The 21,122-nt window shown below is 38.6% G+C and overlaps 1 protein-coding gene across 3 annotated transcripts in view; it reads left to right on the top strand.

Annotated features, from left to right (window-relative positions):
• C16H16orf87 (chromosome 16 C16orf87 homolog) overlaps nucleotides 1–21,122 on the top strand; it is a 29,455-nt gene continuing 8,333 nt past the window's right edge. For 2 of the 3 annotated variants that reach the window (XM_024349823.3, XM_054668358.2), the window contains exons 1-2: nucleotides 46–440; nucleotides 7,017–7,113. In XM_024349823.3, the coding sequence (XP_024205591.1) occupies nucleotides 375–440; nucleotides 7,017–7,113 (163 nt within the window). In that variant the 5' untranslated portion in view covers nucleotides 46–374. Of the gene's footprint in view, nucleotides 441–7,016; nucleotides 7,114–21,122 lie in introns of all 3 variants that reach the window. The other variant, XM_016929787.4, reaches the window with a different exon arrangement.

Here is a 21,122-nt window from a genome sequence, read left to right as displayed (position 1 = left end):
GAGTCCCGCCCAGGCCTTGCCCCCTCGCAGTCGGCCAGGCCGAGAGGAGGCGTGGCCACTGCCGCGCCGGGGCGGTCTGGCGGAGGCGGGGGAAGGTCTCCCCTCGTCTCGTGATACTCTGGGCGAGCTCGCGGGCGGGCTGTGGGTCGCGAGCCGCCGTGGGAGCGCGTGTCGCGGTCCCCAGGAGCCGCCGGCCGACGCTCCGCCCCGCCCCCTTGGCGCGCAGGTCCCGCGCGAGCTCGCGCACGCGCGCGCGCGCACCCGCCAGAGGCTTGTTTGAGGCCCGCGGGGACTGGGCGGGCGGAGGCCGGGCTGCCGAAGTGTGAGGGGAGGAGCTCGAGCCGTCGCTGCTGCCGCCGCTAAGGGAGAGGAGCATGTCTGCAACTCGAGCCAAGAAAGTGAAGATGGCCACCAAATCATGCCCCGAGTGCGACCAACAGGTGGGTGCCGGGGGCCGGGCGCGCGGGCGGGCGGCAGTGGCTTGGCGGCCGTTGTCTGTGGAGGGGGCCTCGCCGGGCTCCCGGAGGCCGAGCGGTGGGCAGATCCTGGGGCCCGCCGGCGGCGGCGGGGGTCCGGGGCCGGTCGGGCTGCACCGAGGGGTTTCCCGGGAAAAGCCCGGGGCCGTGGCCCGCCAGCGTCCACCTGGCGGCGGCCAGACGGCCAAGCCCCTTCTTGATGTGTCCCGGCCACTGGAGGAGCGCGCCTTTGGTGGGCTCACCGGGCGGCTGTCTGGAGCCCCAGACTCTCCTCGCCGGCGGCGGTGACAGCGGTGGGAGCCTGCGGGCCGCAGCCCCGGCGAGAGTGCGCCGCACGCCCGCCTCCGAGGCCAGGCCCTGGCTCCGAGAGCCCCTCCTGCGGCCGGGGCGGCTTTGTTCCCGGTTCCGACGGGTGCGGGGCTTCCCCAAAACGGCCCCTCCGCGACCGGGGCGGGCGCCTGAGTGGGACAAAGGGGGCCGCGTGTAATGATTTTGAGTTTCGGCGAATTTGGAGATTTTTTCCCCTTCCTCATGTATTTATTATATTTTTGCTGTGCAATCGCGAATCCTGCCTTTACATCGTTGTTAATGGGTCATGATTGAATAAAGCCCCTGTTTAAGCCCTTCCTCCTTTTTGGGCGCTCCTTACTTCCCCACCCCTCGCAGTATCCACTGTTAACAAATTTGGCCTGTCTGCTTCCAGATCTGTATACCTGTCTGTCTGAATGTCTCTCTCTCTCTCTCTCTCTCTCTCTCTCTGTCTCTCTGTCTCTATCTCTCTATCTCGTTTCTTGAATTTGAAACGATTCCTTTCTACATTGAGTTCATGGTGTAATAGTTGTAATTTAAAACATCTCATTTCAGTGATCGCTGTGTTGAAGCGTGTCTCAATTCTTTACTGGAATAATAGACATTCCTTTAAGCCTTAACATCTAATGAGTTAAAACTACTTCAGTTGAAACCATTCGTAAGGCCCTCGTTTGTTACCAACATGTAGATCTGGGTGTGTTTTTTCCTTTTCCACTGAGTGGATTTTTAAAAAATGACTACCTTTCTCTCCTCCCCTCCCCCCACCGCCTTTTTTTTTTTTTTTTAATCAAGAGTAATTTGAAATGGCTGGAGACTTTTTAATAAGCTGATTTTAGTGCATTTTTCAAGGAGAATTCTTGTAGGTTTTTCAAATCTTTTAACAGAAAACATGTTACATGTTTTATTAAGTATCCTTTATGGGCTGTAGTAAAAATGCTTATCAGAAAAAGGTTGTGCAAGAAATACAGTGTAGGAGCTATACCAGTATGCAGTATAAAAACAGTTTAGTCATGTTTTCCAAAGAGTTACTTTCATTCTTACTACTGAACTAAATTTGTTAAATTTTGACAAAACTGGACTTTGCAATATGACTCTTTGCGGGAGATTATTTCAGTGTTTAAATCATTTCCAATTATTGCAGTTAATTGTGTAGAAGTGTAAGGTTTACATGGTATGCGTTATGCATTCCAATTTCTGTAAGGCACAAGTATTTGCAAATCCTGACTTTGTTCTAATTGGCATAAAGCAACCTTTTGGGAAAAATAGCCACTTTTTATGGCTATTTTTATATAAAAGAGCAAAGGATAATAAACTTATAGGAGTTTCTGAAAAACTGTTCAACAAAACAAGATCAGCGTTTTATTTGGAAAGATCACATTCATTTTGTTATACACCCCCTCCCCCATATTTATTCTTTCATATAAAATCAGCTTACCCAGCTTTGGCTGCCATAACAAAAGCATGATTATGTTCTGGTGAGGGCTCTCTTCTTGGCTTGCAGATGGCTGTCTTCTTGGTGTCCTCACATGGCAGAAAGAGGGTCAAGCTCTCTCCCTTTTCTTAAAAGGTCCCTAATCACATCATGAGGGCACCACGCTCATGACTTAATTTAAACCTAATTCTCTCTCAAATGGCCCATCTCCAAATACCATCACATTGCGGTTAAGGCTTCAATATATGAATCTGGATGTCGAGGGGTGCATAATTCCACCCATAGCAAACTAGTACATAATTTAATGAGTTGGTTTGTTTTGTCCTTTATTCCAAATACTTAAGTGAATATAACATACATAAGGACTAATTAAAACTTCTGGTGATATGAACCTGATGTGAAAAAATAATGGATTAATTTTAGCTTTCTCATTATTTAAAAGTACTAGCTTCTTTTAGTTATAAGCCAGAATATGATTATAATCCAGAAAGCCATTTTCTAAACATTAGAATACTGCTATGATTCTAAGTTGCCTAAAAAAAATTAAATTCGAATTTAGGTATAGTTTATAAACATAAATGTAAAATCTTTAAATTTGAGATTTCCCAGTTGATTAGATTTACTTATGTGTGTGTGTAAGTTTGAAAAATGGGTACAGAGATCAGCAAAGAAGAAAAAGCTAGATTTTCAACTGCTTTGTAACATCTCCTTTGCAGGCTTCTATTGAACATATCATTCTAAAACATCTTAAACCACAGTGCTTTTCATTTTCAAGGGGTTTCATATCCATCAATCACTCAAAATTACTGAGCCATTTTGTGTGCATCAGTGCTCAAGATTCTTGTCAGTTTTCTGGTATCTTTTGTGTATGCTTCTGTTTTTGCCTTCATTTTTAAAAAAAATAGAGCAGCTTTTTTTAAATTTAAAGGACATTTTATGTGATGTATATAAAATATGTCTGGTATAAGTTCCTTTGGTTCTTTCAGTAGTAAAGAATATAAATGAGTTTTCTGTAATGTAATTATTTTGGAGCTTTTAAAAAATCAGTTAAATGGCTGTGTGCAGTGGCTCACACCTGTAATCCCAGTACTTTGGGAGGCCGAGGCAGGTGGATCACGAGGTCAGAAGTTCCAGACCATCCTGGCTAACACGGTGAAACCCTGTCTCTACTAAAAAATTAGCTGGGTGTGGTGGCATGCACCTGTAGTTCCAGCTACTCGGGAGGCTGAGGCAGGAGAATTGATTGAACCCGGGAGGCAGAGGTTGCAGTGAGCCGAGATCGCACCACTGTACTCCAGCCTGGGCGACAGAGACTCCGTCTCAAAAAAAAAAAAAGTAAAAAAATCAGTGAAACACTATAGGACCAGAATTTTTTTTTTTTTTTCAGATTTAAAAAATCCAGGCTGGGCATGGTGGCTCACACCTTGTAATCCCAGCACTTTGGAAGGCCGAGGTGGGTGGATCACCTGAGGTCAGGAGTTCGAGACCAGCCTGGCCAACATGGTGAAACCCCATCTCTACTAAAAATACAAAAATTATCCGGGCGTGGTGACAGGCACCTGTAATCCCAGCTACACAGGAGGCTAAGGAAGGAGAATCACTTGAATCTGGGAGGCAGAGGTTGCAGTGAGCCAAGATCGCGCCATTGCACTCCAGCCTGGCGGACGAGTGAGACTTCGTCTCAAAAAAAAAAGATAAATAAATAAATAAAAAATCCGTTTTACTTATAAAACATACAAACAACCTAAATCTTTTTTTAAAAAAGTGAATTAATGCCCAGTAAACTATCAGTAAACAATACTTTGAATATTTTATTTTTTTTTAAATCCTGAAAGTGTAATATTAGAATTTCATTACTGTTAGGTTTAGTATTATCAACTGAAATTTAAAGAAACTTTAGTGTGTTTGTTTAAAATCTAAATTATACTATAATTAATGAAATGAGGTTAATATTACTGAAGTTGTCCAACCTATTTGATAATTCTTTTTACAGGATCTAGGGTGGTGATGGTGGTGGTGGTGTGTTTTTTGTTTTTTGTTCTCCAGGGCAGAGGTTGTGGGGAAGGAACTTTTTATTTTAAATAGGACTATAGAATGAATTAACTCAGACTATAGAATGAATTAACTCAAACTATAGAATGAATTAACTCAGGCACATGAGGGTTTATTGAGCATAAAACACTTTCATTTGTGGATGAAAATCAACCTGTCAATTCAGTTAGTCAGTGTTTGTGCATTCTGGGTCCCAAAGCCAAATGTATACTTCTCATCTAACTGCAACACTGTTAATTCTGGAGATGGATTGATATGAAGTTCTTTTGTATAAGACTGAAACCCAAATTCAAATTTATTGAGTTTCAGTAGCTGGAAGAAAATGCTTGCTGATTAGGAAAGGAGCTGTTGAGTAAGAACATGCATTTGCGTATTTTGGATAGCATTAATTTAAAACAATTTACATTACTGTGGATGCCCTTAATAATATGTTTAGGTGTAAAGGAAATGAGTCAGTTCCTTTGAGCTTGGTTTCTATGAAGATACGAAATTTGAAAAAATGTCAGACATCTATTTTAGACAGATTTTACACTATTTAAAAAATGTAGCATTTTTTTGTCGTGATTTGAAGGGATCTCATTACATTCTTAACAAAGCAAGCTGTTAGACAAATCTGGAGTTTGATTATTTTTATTGATTTCTTTGTTATTTTTCTTAAATACAAATTGGAGATCCTTTGTTCAATGTTTTTATACAAAGAAAAGGAATTATTCTGCCAAAATTTCAATTTAGCTCAATTAGATCAAGTGTTTAGATTCTATAACATGAGGCATTCTGTACATACATAGATAAAAAGCTTCATAATTTTAACTCAGTTTTTACATAGCAGAACAACTGCCAAATGGGGGAATTTATCTTACAAAGGGAATTGCAGTTTTCTTACTGTAATTATTCTGTAAATACTTTTTCGTTGAGATTAGTTTCAGACTTTTGGTGAACATGTCTTGATTCCAAGGATCATTAACTTTGATATGGGTGAAATGATTATGGGGAAAACTAAAAAGTTTTTTCAATGATTTTCAGTAGCACTTGGCTTAAAAAACAGTTATAAGTTTGGAGTAGAGAAAGGAAATTTACATATTTTGCAGATTTGGAAACAGAAGCTTGAAGATCTTAAATATCTTGTCCGGAGTCATTCCTGGAACTAAGATATAAGATTCTGGATCTAAATTCCTACTTTCTCCTACATTCTCTTTTTTTATGTCAGCATACTTTTGCCCCTCAAACTGGTTATTGTTAGAAAGAATAAGACCTAATATTTGATAGCACAACAGGGGGACTATAGTCAATAATAATTTTTTTTTTTTTTTTTTTTTTTTTTTTGAGACAGAGTCTTGCTCATGTTGCCCAGGCTAGAGTGCAATAGTGCGCTCTTGGCTCACTGCAACCTCTGCCTTCCAGGTTCAAGCGATTCTCCTGCCTCAGCCACCCAAGTAGCTGGGATTACAGGCATGTGCCATGACGCCTGGCTAATTTTGTATTTTTTTTAGTAGGGATGGGGTTTCACCATGTTGGTCAGGCTGGTCTCAAACTCCTGACCTCAAGTGATCCACCTGCTTCGGCCTCCCAAAGTGCTGGGATTACAGGTGTGAGCCACTGCGCCCAGTCCTATAGTAAACAATAATTTAATTGTACATTTAAAAATAACTAAAAGAGTATAGATTGTTTGTAACAAAAAGGAAGAATGCTTGAGGGGTTGAATACCCAATTTTCCATGATGTGATTGTTACGCATTGCATGTCTATATTAGTGTACCCCATAAACATGTACACCTACTATCTACCCACAACAATTTAAGAAAAATCTGGTTGCTGTAAACTATTCTTTATTCTTTGTCAGTGGTAGTTGATATCTTCTTCTCTCATGTTAGAATCCTGAGTTATTTTCACTTCTTCCCACTTTATCACCAGTCATCAGTTTGGGCCTTTGTCTGTTTTTCTTGCCTTGGAAACTCTGGCAGATCTACCTTTTTCCATTTCCGTTCTCACTATTCCACTTGGTCCTTCATAATCTTTTACCAGGATTACTTTAATGACTTCCTACCCACTCACCCTTTTCAAATTTGTTCTATACCGTAAAAAGCTGTCAAACTAACATTTTAGGAAATGCTACCTTTTTTTCCACATACTTCCCCTTGCTCTGACCCTATTACAGTTTTCTATTGGTCACTCACATCAGTGCATATTTAATACACATTTATTTTTTATGGTATTGGTATGGTATAGTCTTCATGGTTTTGTTAAGCAGTAGAAGAATATGAGTATCAGGCCCAGGGTGGTGGCTCACTTCTGTTATCCTAGCACTTTGAGAGGCTGAGGTGGGCGGATCACGAGGTGAGGAGTTCAAGACCAACCTGGCCAATATAGTAAAACCCCATCTCTACTAAAAATACAAAAATTAGCTGGGCATGGTAGCGTGTGCCTGTAGTCCCAGCTACTTGGGAGGCTGAGGCAGAAGAATCACTTGAACTCAGGAGGTGGAGGTTGCAGTGAGCCTAGATCATGCCACTGCACTCCAGCCTGGGTGACAGAGTGAGACTCCGTCTCAAAAAAAAAAAAAAAAGAATGTGAATATCTATGTGATATGATACTCATCTCAGATAATTTGTTGTAAGGAGTTGAGGTTTAAATAAATACATGATTCCTCCTTCAAGTAATTTATCATTCATTTGAGGAGACCACATAGACACTGAGAAATTTAACAATAGAAAAATAGTAATAATATATATTTTTCTTTTTTTCCTACAGGTTCCTGTTGCATGTAAATCATGTCCTTGTGGTTACATATTTATTAGCAGAAAACTTTTAAATGCAAAACACTCAGAGAAATCACCACCTTCTACAGGTAACTGTGAGTTTAATACATTTTTAGCTTTTTGATGTAGAAATGTAAAGTTAATTTTTGTGAAGTTACTATTTACATTTTTTGTTGAAGTTAAAAGTTTAAATCTATTCAAGTGTTTTTGGCTTTTATTAACTATTGGAATTAGTTTACGATGTTGGTTTCATGTGCATTCCATTTAAATGTTAAGTCCCTTACAGTGCTGATAACGCTTGTAACAAATTTTTTATTTTTGAAGGTGGAGAACCATTGAAAGGTTTTAGCAAGGGAGTGACCTGATCTGATATAAAAACTTTTTTAAAAAATAGCTTTAGTAATAATTGGCATTGAGTAAATTGGATGTATTTGAAGTGCACAGTTTGATAAGTTTTGACATATGTATATACCAATCAATCACCACAATCAATATTATGAACATTCATCAATTTCAAAAGTGTCCTAGTTCCCGTTGTAATCCCTCCTTCCTGCTACCTCCACCCCAGGTAACCACAGATCTGCTTTCTGTTACTGTTCGTATTTATGGAATCATATAGTATGTACTCTTTTTTGCCTGGCTTCTTTCACTGAGTGTAATTATTTAGGATTCAGCCATGTTGTATGTACCAATAAGAGTTCATTCCTTTTTATTGCTTAGTAGGAGTCTTTGTATGGAGATTTGTTTATCCATTCTCCTGTTGATGGACATTTGAATTTTTTCTCTCATAATGGTGGTAAAATTTGCAGCAACTTTTAAGTTTTTTTTTTTTTTTTTTAAACTAGTGACCGTTGAAAAATATAGCTTGGTTTTGGTATGAAAATGTTTTTAGACATGTTGGCTATGTTTTACAGTTTCCTGACTGAGGATATCCAAATAATGATTTTGTTTGAACTTGTTGCTTTTCCATTAACGTAGACAAATTGGATTTATTCAATAGACATATTTATTAATATTAAAAGATACAATTTTGTTACTTATTCTTGGCTAAAAGCAGACCTTCATACGGTGGTGACCTCGAAATAAGAGTAGGTTCATTACAAATATATACTGAGCACCTGCTATATGCTAGACACTATTCCAAGCCTTGGGCACAAAGCACTGAATTCTACTGTTAAGGCAGATTTACTGGTGTCATGGAGCTTATATTCTTGTGGGTGGGAGATAGACAGTGAACAAATATACAGAGAAAATGTAACCTTGTGATAAATGCTTTATAGTCCTATGAAGTGACTGGAAGGCTACTTTTGATTGGGTGGTTAGAGAAGGCCCCTATGAGGAGGTGACATTTAAATGGAGTCTCAGTGGATAGAAGGGGCTAGCCATGATAAGATCAGGGAGAAGAACATTCTTGACAGATGGAAATAGCAAGTGCAAAAGTTCTAAGGTTGGAAAAAATTTTTTATATTTTAGGAACAAAAAAGACCATTGCGATTGCAGTGTAGACAGTATGATTAGAAGAGTGGAAGATGAGTTCACAGGGCTAGGCAGAGGCTAGATTATATAGGGCTTTGTAAACCAGAGTAAGAAGTTTGGATTTTGTTTGTAAACTGTGAGGAGAAACTGTCCCTGAGATGGGGTGGGATGAAGTGAGGAGAAGATGGCATCCTCTGATTTGAGTTTTAGAAAGATCATTCTAGCTGCTGTGTAGAGAATAGTTTGTAGGGGTACAAATATGGAAGTGGATTATTGCAGTAGGCTAACTAAGAATACTGAGTTAGACAAAGACTGATTATAGTAGCAGATGATTCAATAATAATTTTTATTTATGTCTGAGAGGTTTATTTATCTTAGGTCTATATAGAAGTGGCAGGAAACTTGTTTAGTTCCATTTCTGTCACTGTTTCAGTTCTCTTCTCATCATGAGAATGAACATAATTCACTGGTTCTTAAAGGCGGTTGCTGGGTTGGCTGTATAGGATTCATCCAGAGAACTTGTTAAAAATGCATTTCTGGATCTTACTCTCTGAGAGTTTGGTTTAGATAAAGGAACCCTGAGATGATGATTCACTCGGTAGCTATTTTGGGGTGGCGTGTCAGCTCAGTGCTGAGTTTCTAAAAATGAATAAGACATGGTCCTTGTTCTTAGGGAGACAAAGTGCTTATTTTTTTAATTCAAGTATTTTTGAGCTCCTTTTATGTACCAGTGATTCAGATGAGAAATGAGTTAAGAAAGTCAACAAAGATAAAAGAAGGAACAGGGCCAGGCATGATGGCTTATGCCCATAATTCCAGCATTTTGGGAGGCCGAGGCAGGAGGATCGCATCAGCCTGGGAAGTTGAGGCTGCAGTGAGCTGTGATTGTACCACTGTATTCTAGCCTGGGTGACAGAGTGAGACCTTGTCTAAAACAAAATGAAAAAAAGAAGGAACAGATGATACAAGTGTTAATGAGTTGTTAAGTTTAACCAGTTAAACCAGAGGGAAGAATTTAGAAGATTCCCAGATCTCTGACTTGGATTGCTAGTTAAAAGAGAATATAAGAGGGAAAACAAGCTGTGGGGGAAAGATGAAGAATTTAATTTTGGGTATAGAAACATCATCCATGTAGATTTTTTTTTTTCAGTTGGACATATAGTCTGCAGCCTCAGCTGCAGGTAAAACTTTTGAGCCATCAGTGACTAGATGGTACTTGTCATCATGGAAAATGGATGAGCTCGCGGTGCAGAGTTTGTAAGTTAGGAAGAGGAAGGCATTCAGGGACTAAACTGTGACAGACACCAATTTTACAGACAGGTCAGATCTACTAAGAAGAAATGTCAGCTGTAGGAGAAAAACCAACAGCACAATGTTATGTAAGTCTTGGCGATGAGTTTTAAGAAGCAATTCATTATTATTTTGTATTTGGAGTTTCCTGAGATTTCCTTGTTTAGTAAGAGTGGTCTTTTGACTTTGAAGTGAAGATGAAACATTGAAGCCCAGAAATCCCTGCAGGAGGAGGAAGAACCAGCAACAAAACCAAACCAGAAAGGAAGGAGAAACATCAAGGATAGGCTGTGCCATAGAAACCACAGGAGGAAAAGATTTTAGGGAGAGGATTAAGAGTATTCAAAGCCTCAAAAACAGTTTGGTAGAGTACAGACGTGGGGGTCAGAAAACCTGGCTTCAGATTCAGATTCTGTCCCTTTCTAAGCAGCCTAGTTAACCTCCATGAGCAACTGTTGTTTGTTTATAAGATAGATTTATAGTACCAATGTTAGAGGATTGAAGTACATATGAAAATGTCTAACATTTGCAAAGCATGGTAAGTTTTAGGTACTCAGTAATTCTCGTTTTTACAATTAAATTTCTTAGAAGTAAGATTTGCCTTGGATAATCCCATGGTATGTAGGGAATTGAGAAGAGTTTAAGGTCACTACAATTTATCAAGTGCTTAATGTCGTCAGTGAGATATAGAACATTTCAGTTTTAAGGAAAGTAGTGGAGAATTAATAGGAGAAATGAAAATATACACTATATATCTGAAAGATAACCAACTTCACTAATTATCAGGGAAATGTGGTTGAAACAAAATGCCATTCTTTTTGCCCACAGTTCACATAAATGTAAAGAATTTCTAAGTACTTTCAAGAGTATGGCAAAATGGATAGTCTCATACTGTTGGTGGGAGCATTAGTTGGTACAGCCATTTTGGAGACCAGTCTTACCAGTAGTTGTTAAAAGGTTTAAATACACATAACCTAGAATGCAGAGCTCTTAATCAGTAGGTAGGTAGCCTAGAGAGCCTAATTGTTTATATACACAATGAAGCATTTACTAGGGTTTTCAAGGCAACACTTTATAATAGCAGAAGGTTGTTAGTAAGCCAGATGTAATCAGTAGGGGAATGGTTAAATTAAGTAGCTAAATTATCTTTTAGTTAATAGTATGTGCTAGTTTGAAAGAATGATACAGATTTTATGTACTGAAATGGAAAGATCTCTAAAACATTGTTAATTTAAGGAAAAACTGCAAAACAATACTTGGATATGAGCTTGTTTGTTTTTAAAACCCCACAAAATGATTTCTACATGTAGTATTAATAAGTAAATACATAAATGGATAGATAGGTAACTATATAACAAGTACAGAGTCAAGGAAGACTTGTTTGCATAAGTAAACATCTTTTTAAAAAAACTATAATTAAAGCTCATTGATTTTAAAAATAAAGCTGTAAAAGATATTTTTAAAATTTCACCAGGTTGAAAGCTCTTATTTAATTATTGTACACAGTTTGTGATGTGCAGGAGGAAAAGAATCTGTTAGGCTGAATAGATTTAGCTAGATATGAATTGTTTAAAACTCATGTTTTTCATGTATGCTAATCAATTATTTATACCTTCATAACATGCAGAGAAATAGGGAGGTGGTAGAGTAAAACTATATAGAACTTAGTGTAGCTGAAAATATGTATATATAAAATCTATTACAGGAATTAATGAAATTTTTTTTTTTTGAGATGGAGTCTCGCTCTTGTTTCCCAGGCTGGAGTGCAATGGCACAATATTGGCTCACCACAACCTCTGCAACCTCTGCCTCCTGGATTCAACCCATTCTCCTGTCTCAGCCTCCCAAGTAGCTAGGATTACAAGAATGTGTCACCACACCCGGCTAATTTTGTATTTTTAGTAGAGGTGGGGTTTCTCCATGTTGGTCAGGCTGGTCTCAAACTCCCGACCTCAGGTAATCTGCCCGCCTCGGCCTCCCAAAGTGCTAGGATTACAGGCATGAGCCACTGCGCCCGGTGGAATTGAGTTTTTTAAAGTTTAAAATTAATTTTGGTGAGAGAAAGAGATGCGTGTTAGCAGTAACACTGTATTAAGAAATGCTCAGCCGGCACGGTGGCTCACGCCTGTAATCCCAGCAATTTAGGAGGACGAGGCGGGCGGATCATCTGAGGTCAGGAGTTTGAGACCAGCCTGGCCAACATGGTGAAACCCCGTCTCTGCTAAAAATACAAAAATTAGTTGGGCGTGGTGGTGTGCACTTGTAATCTCAAATACTCGGGAGGCTGAGGCAGGAGAATCACTTGAACCAGTGAGGCAGATTCTGTGGCTGCGCACAAGGTCTCACACCTGTAATCCCAGTGCTTTGGGAGGCCAAGGCGAGCAGTTCACTTTGAGCTCAAGAGTTCGAGACCAGGCTGGGCAACATGGCGAAACGCTGTCTGTAAAAAAGAAAAATACAAAAAATTAGCCAGGCATGGTGATGTTAACTGTGGAGGGTGTCCAGGTTCTTGGTGTCTTGAACAAAGAATTGGACGAAACACACAAAGCAAGGAAGGAATGAAGGGATTTATTGAAAATGAAAGTACAGCGTGGGAGTGGGCTTGGAGCATAGGGGCTCAAAGGCCCTGTTAGTTACAGAGTTTTTGTGAGTTTAAATACCCTGTATTTGGGGCACAGCCTATGTAAAAGGAGAGGATGAAGTAAGGTTACAAAGTCATTTACTTGGCCTATGCCCTATGGAGAGGATGAAGTAAAGTTACGAAGTCATTTACTTGGCCTATGCCCTATGAAGAGGGTATTTCCTGTTATAGCTGAAGTGTGAGATTGCCTTAGTTCCCTGCCTCCAGACCCTATTTTTCTGCCTCAGTGGTGTGTGCCTGTTGTCTCAGCTACTTGGGAGGCTGAGGTGGGAGGATTGCTTGAGCCTGGGAAGCAGAGGTTGCAGTGAGCGGTGATCTCACCACTGCACTCCAGCCTGAGTGACAGAGTGAGACTCTATCTCAAATTTAAAAAGAAGAAAATTTTAATTATAAAAACTATAGAAGAAAAAGTAAATTTCTAAATGGACACTAGTTCATAAAATTTAGAATTTAAAATTTAATAAAATTTAAGATTTAGAATTTCCTGTAAAGGAAAGAAAAAATAGTTGAGACAGTAGGAAATTATAATTGCTTATTAGTATTTTAACTATGAAATTTTCAGTGAGTAAAAGGTTTAGAGTAAGCATAGTCAAATAAATAACCTCCTCATTTTTTTTACTGGGAGAAAGAAAAAAGGGAAAAAAACCCTCAACTTAGTTTTCAAATTATTCTTTAATATAAGTTAATAGGCTAAGGCTGATAAGCAAAGAAGTTCATAAGTGACAAGTTCACTTTTAGTTAAGGGAAAAAAATGGAGAAATGATTATCACCTGTACCTTTTATAAATCCAAAGTGATTGAGTATCAATTCAGTAGTATAAGTGGTCCTCAACTCTGAATTACTTGACTGTGGAGGTTTGGTTCTGTTATTCAGAAAGTATTGTTCTTTACTTGCTGGCCAGGGGCGGTGACTCATGCCTATAATCCCAGCACTTTGAGAGGCTGAGGCAGATGGATCACTTGAGGTCAGGAGTTCAAGACCAACCTGGCCAACATGGTAAAAACCCATCTCTACTAAAAATACAAAAATTAGAAAAAAAGAAAAGGAAGCATCTTCCCTTACATGCTAATTGCATAAAAGTGCTGTACATTCCTGTATGGAACATGGCTTTTATATAGTTGATTTTTGTGGTTTTTTTTTTTTTTTTTTTTTTTTTGCTTTTTGATGAAAAAAATGCATACCTTTACCTCTGAGCCTGTACTTTTAGGTTCTTAATCATATAGTCTATGATATCTATATTCATCTTTAAAACACTTTTCATAGAGTTCTTTGACTTCTAATTAAGACTGATTGTTTTTAGTTCTGCCGTACAGCTATTGTACTAGGATTTCTTTCCATTGTACTCCCAGGATAATCCCACTCTTTCTTTCTTTCTTTATTTTTTTGAGGCAGAGTCTTGCTCCATCACCCAGGCTGGAGTGCAGTGGCCTGATATCGGCTTACTGCAACCTCCACCTCCCGGGTTCAAATGATTCTTCTGCCTCAGCCTCCCTAGTAGTTGGGATTACAGGTGTGTGCCACCATGCCCAGCTAATTTTTTTATTTTTAGTAGAGACAGGGTTTCTCTATGTTGGTAAGGCTGGTCTTGAACTTCTGACCTCAGGTGGAGCTGCCCGCCTCGGCCTCCCAAAGTGCTGGAATTACAGGGGTGAACCACTGCACCTGGTACCACTCTTTCTTACATACTATGTCTTTGTTCTTTTTTACCCATATGTTTTTACTTTTGGAATAAATTTCCCAGAAATTGTTTTATTTCTGGAAAAACTTTTCCAGAAAAGACATAATGTACATTTCCTATCTTCTATTGTGGAGAGTGCCTTTGTTTTGCATTCACACTTTAATTTTGTTCTCATTCTTCCTTGGCATTCAGTGGGTCCTTTCCATCTGAAAGCTCAGGTCTTCAACTCAAGGCGGTTTCTATCCATTATTGCTTTTCCCTCCATTTCCTTTTCTTTTCATTCTGACATGCCTATAGGATCATGTTAGGATTGCCTTGTACACTGTCTTGGAAACTGACCCTGTATTGGAAGAAGGATAAAGATAGGCAGTACAAGGATATTGGCTCAGTGATGTCATCAAAGACTTAGTCTCTTCTCTTTCTTCCACCTTAAGAAGACGTGGCTTATCCTCATGGTTCTGAGGTAGTTCTTATTGCACATCTAAGCATCCTATACACATTTCAAGAAGGAAGAAGAGGGAAGAGCAGAGAGACAAAGGGACATGCCAGCTATGCTTCTTCCCTTGAAAAAAAATCTTTCTGGAAACCTTACCCAGTTTCACTTACCTGTCATTGGCTAGAGCTAGATGCCACCTCACCTGCAGGGAGAGTCTTGAGAATGTATACCTATTTTAGGCATATTGTCCTCTTTAACAGAACAAGATTCTGTTCTTAAAGAAGATGGGGAGAAAGAATAATGGGTAGATAATTAGCAGTTCTGTCATAGGGATATCTATTAGGTTTCTTGGATCTTTCCTTTATTTTTCTTTACTTTCTGTCACATTCTCTTTTTGTCTTTTTGCTTTATTCCAGGAAATTTTGTTGATTTTCCTTTCTACATCTATAATTTTGTCATCAAGCGTGTCAAATTTAGCTTATTAGCACCTACGCTTTAGCAGGGTATCTTGTTTTCTAATTTATTCTTTTTCATAGAATTTTGAAAATACTTTTATTGTGGGAAAATATAACAAAATATTCTATTTTAACCATTTATAAGTGTATAGTTTAGTGGCATTAAGTGCATTCATATTGTATTCTTAACCATCACTACCATCCAATTCCAGAACTTGTTTTTCCAAACTGAAACCGTGTACCCATTAAACAATGACAGCCACTTCCTTCTCCCCCATACCCCAGGCAACCACCATTCTGCTTTCTCTGTCTGTGAATTTCACTGCTCTAGCCATCTCATATAAATGGAATCATACAATATTTGTACTTTTATGTCTGGCTTATTTTACTTAACACAGTGTCCTCAAGGTTTCATTCATGTTGTAACATGCATGACAATTTCCTTTTTAAGGTTAAATAATATTCCATTGTATGTATATGCCATATTTTGTTTATGTATTCATCAGTGGACACTTGGGTTGCTTTAACCTTTTTGCTATTGTGAATAATGCTGCATGGTATACAAATATCTGTCCTGATCTCTGCTTTCATTTCTTTTGGGTATATGCCCAGAGGAATTGCTGGATCGTATGTTGATTCTATTTTAATTTTTTGAGGACTGAATTTACTGTTTTCCGTAGCAGCTCCATTTTACATTTCTACCAGCAGTGTACAAATGTTCTGGTTTCTCTACATCCTCACCAACACTTTATTTTTTGGTTTTGTTTTGCTTTGCTTTTTATAATAATCTGAAGAGTATGAAGTGGTATCTTGCTGTGGTTTTGATTTGCATTTTCTTATTGATGTGATATTGAACATCTTTGCATGTGCTTAGTGGCCATTTATATATCTTCTTTGGAGAAATACCTATTCAAGTCTTTTGCCCATTCTTGAATTGGGGATTTTTTTGTTGTTGTTGTTGACTTGTAAATTCTTTATATTATTCTGAATATTAATCTCTTATAATAATTTGCATATATTTTCTCCCATTCCATGTATTGCCTTTTCATTCTGTTGATAGTGTCCTTTGATACACAGAAGTTTAATTTTGATGAAGTCCATTTTGTCTGTTTTTTTTTTTTTCTTTCATTGCTTTTGCTTTTGGTATCATATCCAAGAAATTATTGCTAAAATCCAATGTCATGAAGCTTTTCCATGATTTTTTAAACAGTTTTATGGTTTTAGTGGTTATATTTAGATATTTGATCCATTTTGAGTTAATTTTTGTGTATGGAGTAAGATAAGGGTCTAACTTCATTTTTTGGCTAGTGTGAATTATGCTACATTGTGTAGATACCCAGTTTTCCTGTTACAACTTGTGGAAGATACTGTACTTTACCTTGAATTGTCTCAGACTTTTATTGAAAATCCTTTGACTGTATGTGTGTGTTTATGTCTGAGGTTTATTTTTATTCCTTTGGTCTGTATATTTGTCTTTATGTCGTCGGTACCATACTGTTTTGATTATTATAGCTTTGTAGTAAGTTTTGAAATCAAGAAGTGTGGGACCTCTAACTTTGAATTTTTTCAAGATTGTTTTGGCTACTTGGAAATCCTTGGGATTCCATGTGAATTTTAGGATGGGTTTTTCTGTTTCTGCAAAAATAATCTTATTCTTAATGATAATCTCCTTTCAGATCTCTCAAGGTATGCATTAGAATGTTTTAATTTTTTGTTTGCTTGTTTGTTGAACTATCTTTGTTCTTCCTGTTTTATTTTGGCTCTTCTCTTGACTATTATTTTCTTCTTATAGCTAGTAATGTTTAATTGACTGTTGGTGTGATACAAATGAAGGACTTGGTTTATCAGTGTAGGTAAGTTTAATGAATATCCTACACTGTTTTAAACGTCTGTTTTGACAAAAGGTCTCTTCAGTGTATAATTGGGAGTTTAGTGGCAGGAGGTGAGCAGGCAGTACACTGGTGAATTCCCTTATTGCCAAAATAAGGCAGGCTTCATTCTGGGGTGGAATGTGAAATCTCTTACAGTATTTCATTCCTGTGAGGAGCTGGCTTTTTCCTATATTATGGAGGTTTGAAGTTCTCTTGCACATTGCTCTGTTCCTGAGAGCTTCCTTATGTCAGTTGCTCTGTATACATAGGCCCAACTGTACTGCAATAGTCTCTAGTTATTTTGATGATCACCTTGGTGGCCTGCTCTCCCTTACTGTACTTTTTGTCCTGCCCTGGGATTATCCTTGAGAATCCTCCTTTGGGAGGAACAGCTCTCCGTTCTATAGCAGCTATCACTTACTCCTATATTTGGATTGTAGTTTATTTTATTCTTGTCTCTTATCAGAACCATCAGGTTGCCAGTTTGCTGAAATTCTGTAATTTTGGGTCATTAATAGTACCTTTTTCTTGTTTCCAGCACCACAGATATATTTTCCTTTTTCTCCTTCCCTTCTTCCCATGTTTCTTCTCATTCAATGGGATTTTGAGAAGGTGGTGAGGTAAATGTGTGTCCTATCCGATTTTATTTATTCAACAGTCTGTGTAAGTAATGTTCTGGGTTCTGCAAATAAGGTAGGCCAAGGGTTCCCAACTTTCATAAAGCCTATATTTTGATGGAGGAGACGCATTGAGCATATAAGTAAATAAATAACAGATTATAGCTGTAGTAGATTACAGGAAGTAACTTGGGCTGGGAGAATCAGAGCAAGTGACCTGTATATGGATATCTGAAGAGAAAAAAAGGCTTATCTTATGAAGAGCCTTGGGAAGAGAGCTCTAGGCAGAAGGATTAGCGTACACATAGACTCAGCGGAGGAAGGAGCTCGTTTTATTAAAAGAAAGGCACGTCTGGAGTGTAGTGAACAAAGTGGTGAGCTTGAGCATCATGAGACTGGAGGAAGAGGCAAATGCCAGATCTGTTGGGGACTTGTCTTTGGTAAGGAATTTTTAGTTTAAATATGGAAAAAAGCTTATGAAAGGCTTTAGAAGGGAAGCTATGCAGTTTGATTTTTGTTTTTTTTTTTAAAGATAATATTGGCTGGTACGTAGAGAATAGGTTTGACTGGGATGTTGCCTGTGGAGGTGGAGAGAAATGAAGAGATTATGGGTATATTTTGCAAGGAGTATCTGTGGACCTTTGCGATGGTACAGGAAGCAAGATGAGTCACAAACGACTACAAGTTATTTGACTAGTACAACCAGGTGATGCTATTTACTAATATGATGAAAGTAGTAGGAGTAACAGATTTGGGAGAGGGAGAATCAAGAGTTATTTTTTGATACAATTTGAAATGCCTTTGAGACATTCAGGTGAAGTTGTCAGGTAGGCAGTCTAGAGTTTAGGGAAGAAATCAGAGCAGAAGGTGAAAACTTTGGAGCCATCATAACAATAGTGTTTAATGCTGTGGGTTTACGAGATGATCTAGGCAAAGTCTAAGTAAGAGAAGAGGGCTCTGGACAGAATCCTGGGGCCTTGACGTTAGATTGGGAAAGCACCTAGGGGAAGGGCACACAGCAAAGGCGATTAGGAGGAGTGACTGATGAGGTGAAGATACTGGGGGAGCCTGAGAAGCATAATAATTTCAAGGAAAGTAGTAGTCATCTTTGTTGAATTTTTGAGAGATGGTGTAAGATGGTAAGTGAGGTGTCTATTAAGATTTGGTAACAGGTTTTTGTTGTTTTTGACAGTCAGTTTCAGTGGGATAGGAACTATACTGAAATAGATTTGATGAGTGAATGGGAGATGAGAAACTGAAGGCAGAAAGTACAGGTACCTCTTTTGAGAAGTTTGGCTGTGAAGAAGTTTGCAGAGATGACTGGGTAGCTGGGGGAACAAACCCAAATTCAGTGTTAGACTTTAATAGGCATACTATTTAAAGCTTCATCTATCACTAGTTCTTTTAACCTTTATTTTTTTGAGAAATTCTAAGCATATGCAAAAGTAGAAAATGACCAACCCTGCCCCATCCACAATCCTGTCTACCTCTTCCCTTGCATCATTTTGAAGCAAATCCCATATAATTTCAGTTATAAATATTTCATTATGTTTCCAAAAGATGAACATTAAAAAATGTAAGCACAATGCCATTATAACATAAAAAACTAATAATTCCTTATTAATAAATATCCAACTTGTGTTCACATTTTCACTTTTCTCAAAAATTGTCTTAGAATTTTAAAAACAGATTTTAAATAAGGTCCACAAATTGCATATGGGTGCTATCTTATTTATTTATTTATTTATTGAGACAGAGTCTCGCTCTGTCACCCAGGCTGGAGTGCGTGGCACGATCTCAGCTCACTGCAGCCTCTTCCTCCTGGGTTCAAGCAATTCTCATGTCTTGGCCTCCTGAGTAGCTGGGACTACAGGCGCACACCACCATGCCTGGCTAATTTGTATATTTTTAGTAGAGATGGGGTTTCATCATGTTGGCTAGGCTGGTCTCGAACTCCTGAACTCAGGTGATCCGCCCCCTTTGGCCTCCCAAGGTGCTGGGATTACAGGCATGAGCCACCACACCCCGTCATTTGTTTAAGAACAGGGTGTCGCTTTGTCACCCAGGCTGAGACAGGGTCTTGCTATGTGGCCCAGGCTGGTCTCAAACTCCTGGCCTCAAGCAATACTCTTGCCTCGGCCTCCCAAATGCCTAAAGTGCTTTTGGATTACAGGCATGAGCTACTGAGCCTGGCTAGATTATATCTTTTTTAACCCTCTTATTATCTATTATTTTCTCTTTTTCTCCTTGCAAGTTAGATGTTGAAGAAATGGCATCACCTGTCCATTTGTATGTGCTGTTTGTATCCCCATGGTGTCACTTAACATATTCCTTGAATAACCTCTTTTTCCTGTTAGTTGTAAGTTAGATCTAAGGGCTGGAGAGATTGGAATTTTTTTTTTTTTACAAGACTACTTAATAGGTAGTGATGTGTACCTCTATCCAGAGGTGCTTAAAGTCTGCTTCTCTCTCTCTTTTTTTTTTTTTTTGAGATGGAGTTCATTTTTGTTGCTCATGCTGGAATACAATGGTGCTATCTCAGCTCACCGCAACCTCTGCCTCCTAGGTTCTAACGATTCTCCTGTCTCAGCCTCCCAAGTAGCTGGGATTACAGACACGTGCCACCACACCCAGCTAATTTTGTATTTTTAGTAGAGACGGGGTTTTGCCATGTTGGTCAGGCTAGTCTCGAACTCCTGACCTCAGGTGATCCACCCGCCTTGGCTACCCAAAGTGCTAGGATTACGGGTGTGAGCCACCGCGCCTGGCCTGCTTCTCTCTTTTAGTGATGTTAGTACCTGCTGATGTTTAGTGCTTAGAACCTTTAGTTCATTGCAGGTTGAAAAATGTTGATACTCTGATTCTGTCATTCCTTCTTCATTTATTAGCTTTAATATGAGAAACCTCTTCATTTGCCCTTTGGTTACCCTACCCCATGAGTAGCACAGTTTAAATAGAAAAAGCAGAAGAAATGCTTTGTTCTTGCCCTATATTTAAGTTTTCAAAGTAATGAGTTGGTTCTTTAGTATCTTTGTATGGTGGCCAAGTAGTTTTTGTTTTTAATGTTAATGTACTCATATGCTTGATATATTTCAATCTGTTACAGTTACTATTTTTATTGATGCTCAAATTGTCCTGTAATAGTGGGAGCCTCTTCATGTTAGCCCAAGTCTTAACAACACCCTGCTTGTCTTTGATAACTTTCTTGCAATCTGGGATAATTAAATGTTCTTGTATTATCTGGTATATGTCTAATTTGAAACTTCAGATTAATTCTCCAAGGATATGGTGTTTGGGGATAATATTACTATTTTACTTTTAATTTTTTTACAGCAGTCTATTAAGCATACTTATTTTATAGTCTTTCACATTGTTCCCTTTAGTTCTTTGGATATGAACTTTTCTGTTTGTTTTGCCCCTTTACCACTGTGATTTTTGGCATTTGGGGAATTCTCTTTCTTGCTTTTGAGTGCAGGTATGTGTTAAAGCAAGGTATCATCTTTTTTGTTTTTGTTTTGTTTTTTTCTTTAAGTTTATTGTTTGTCTTATCCAACATTTTGATTTGTTTAGAGTGGGAGGGGTGGCTTCTTGCACTAATTAAATCACCATATTTAGTAAAGTTTCCCTATTGCTA

This window comes from Pan troglodytes, chromosome 18, assembly GCF_028858775.2.
Source record: "Pan troglodytes isolate AG18354 chromosome 18, NHGRI_mPanTro3-v2.0_pri, whole genome shotgun sequence".
Lineage (NCBI taxonomy): Eukaryota > Metazoa > Chordata > Mammalia > Primates > Hominidae > Pan > Pan troglodytes.
Note: the sequence above shows the minus strand (reverse complement) of the source record. Positions and strands in the feature narration are given on the sequence as shown.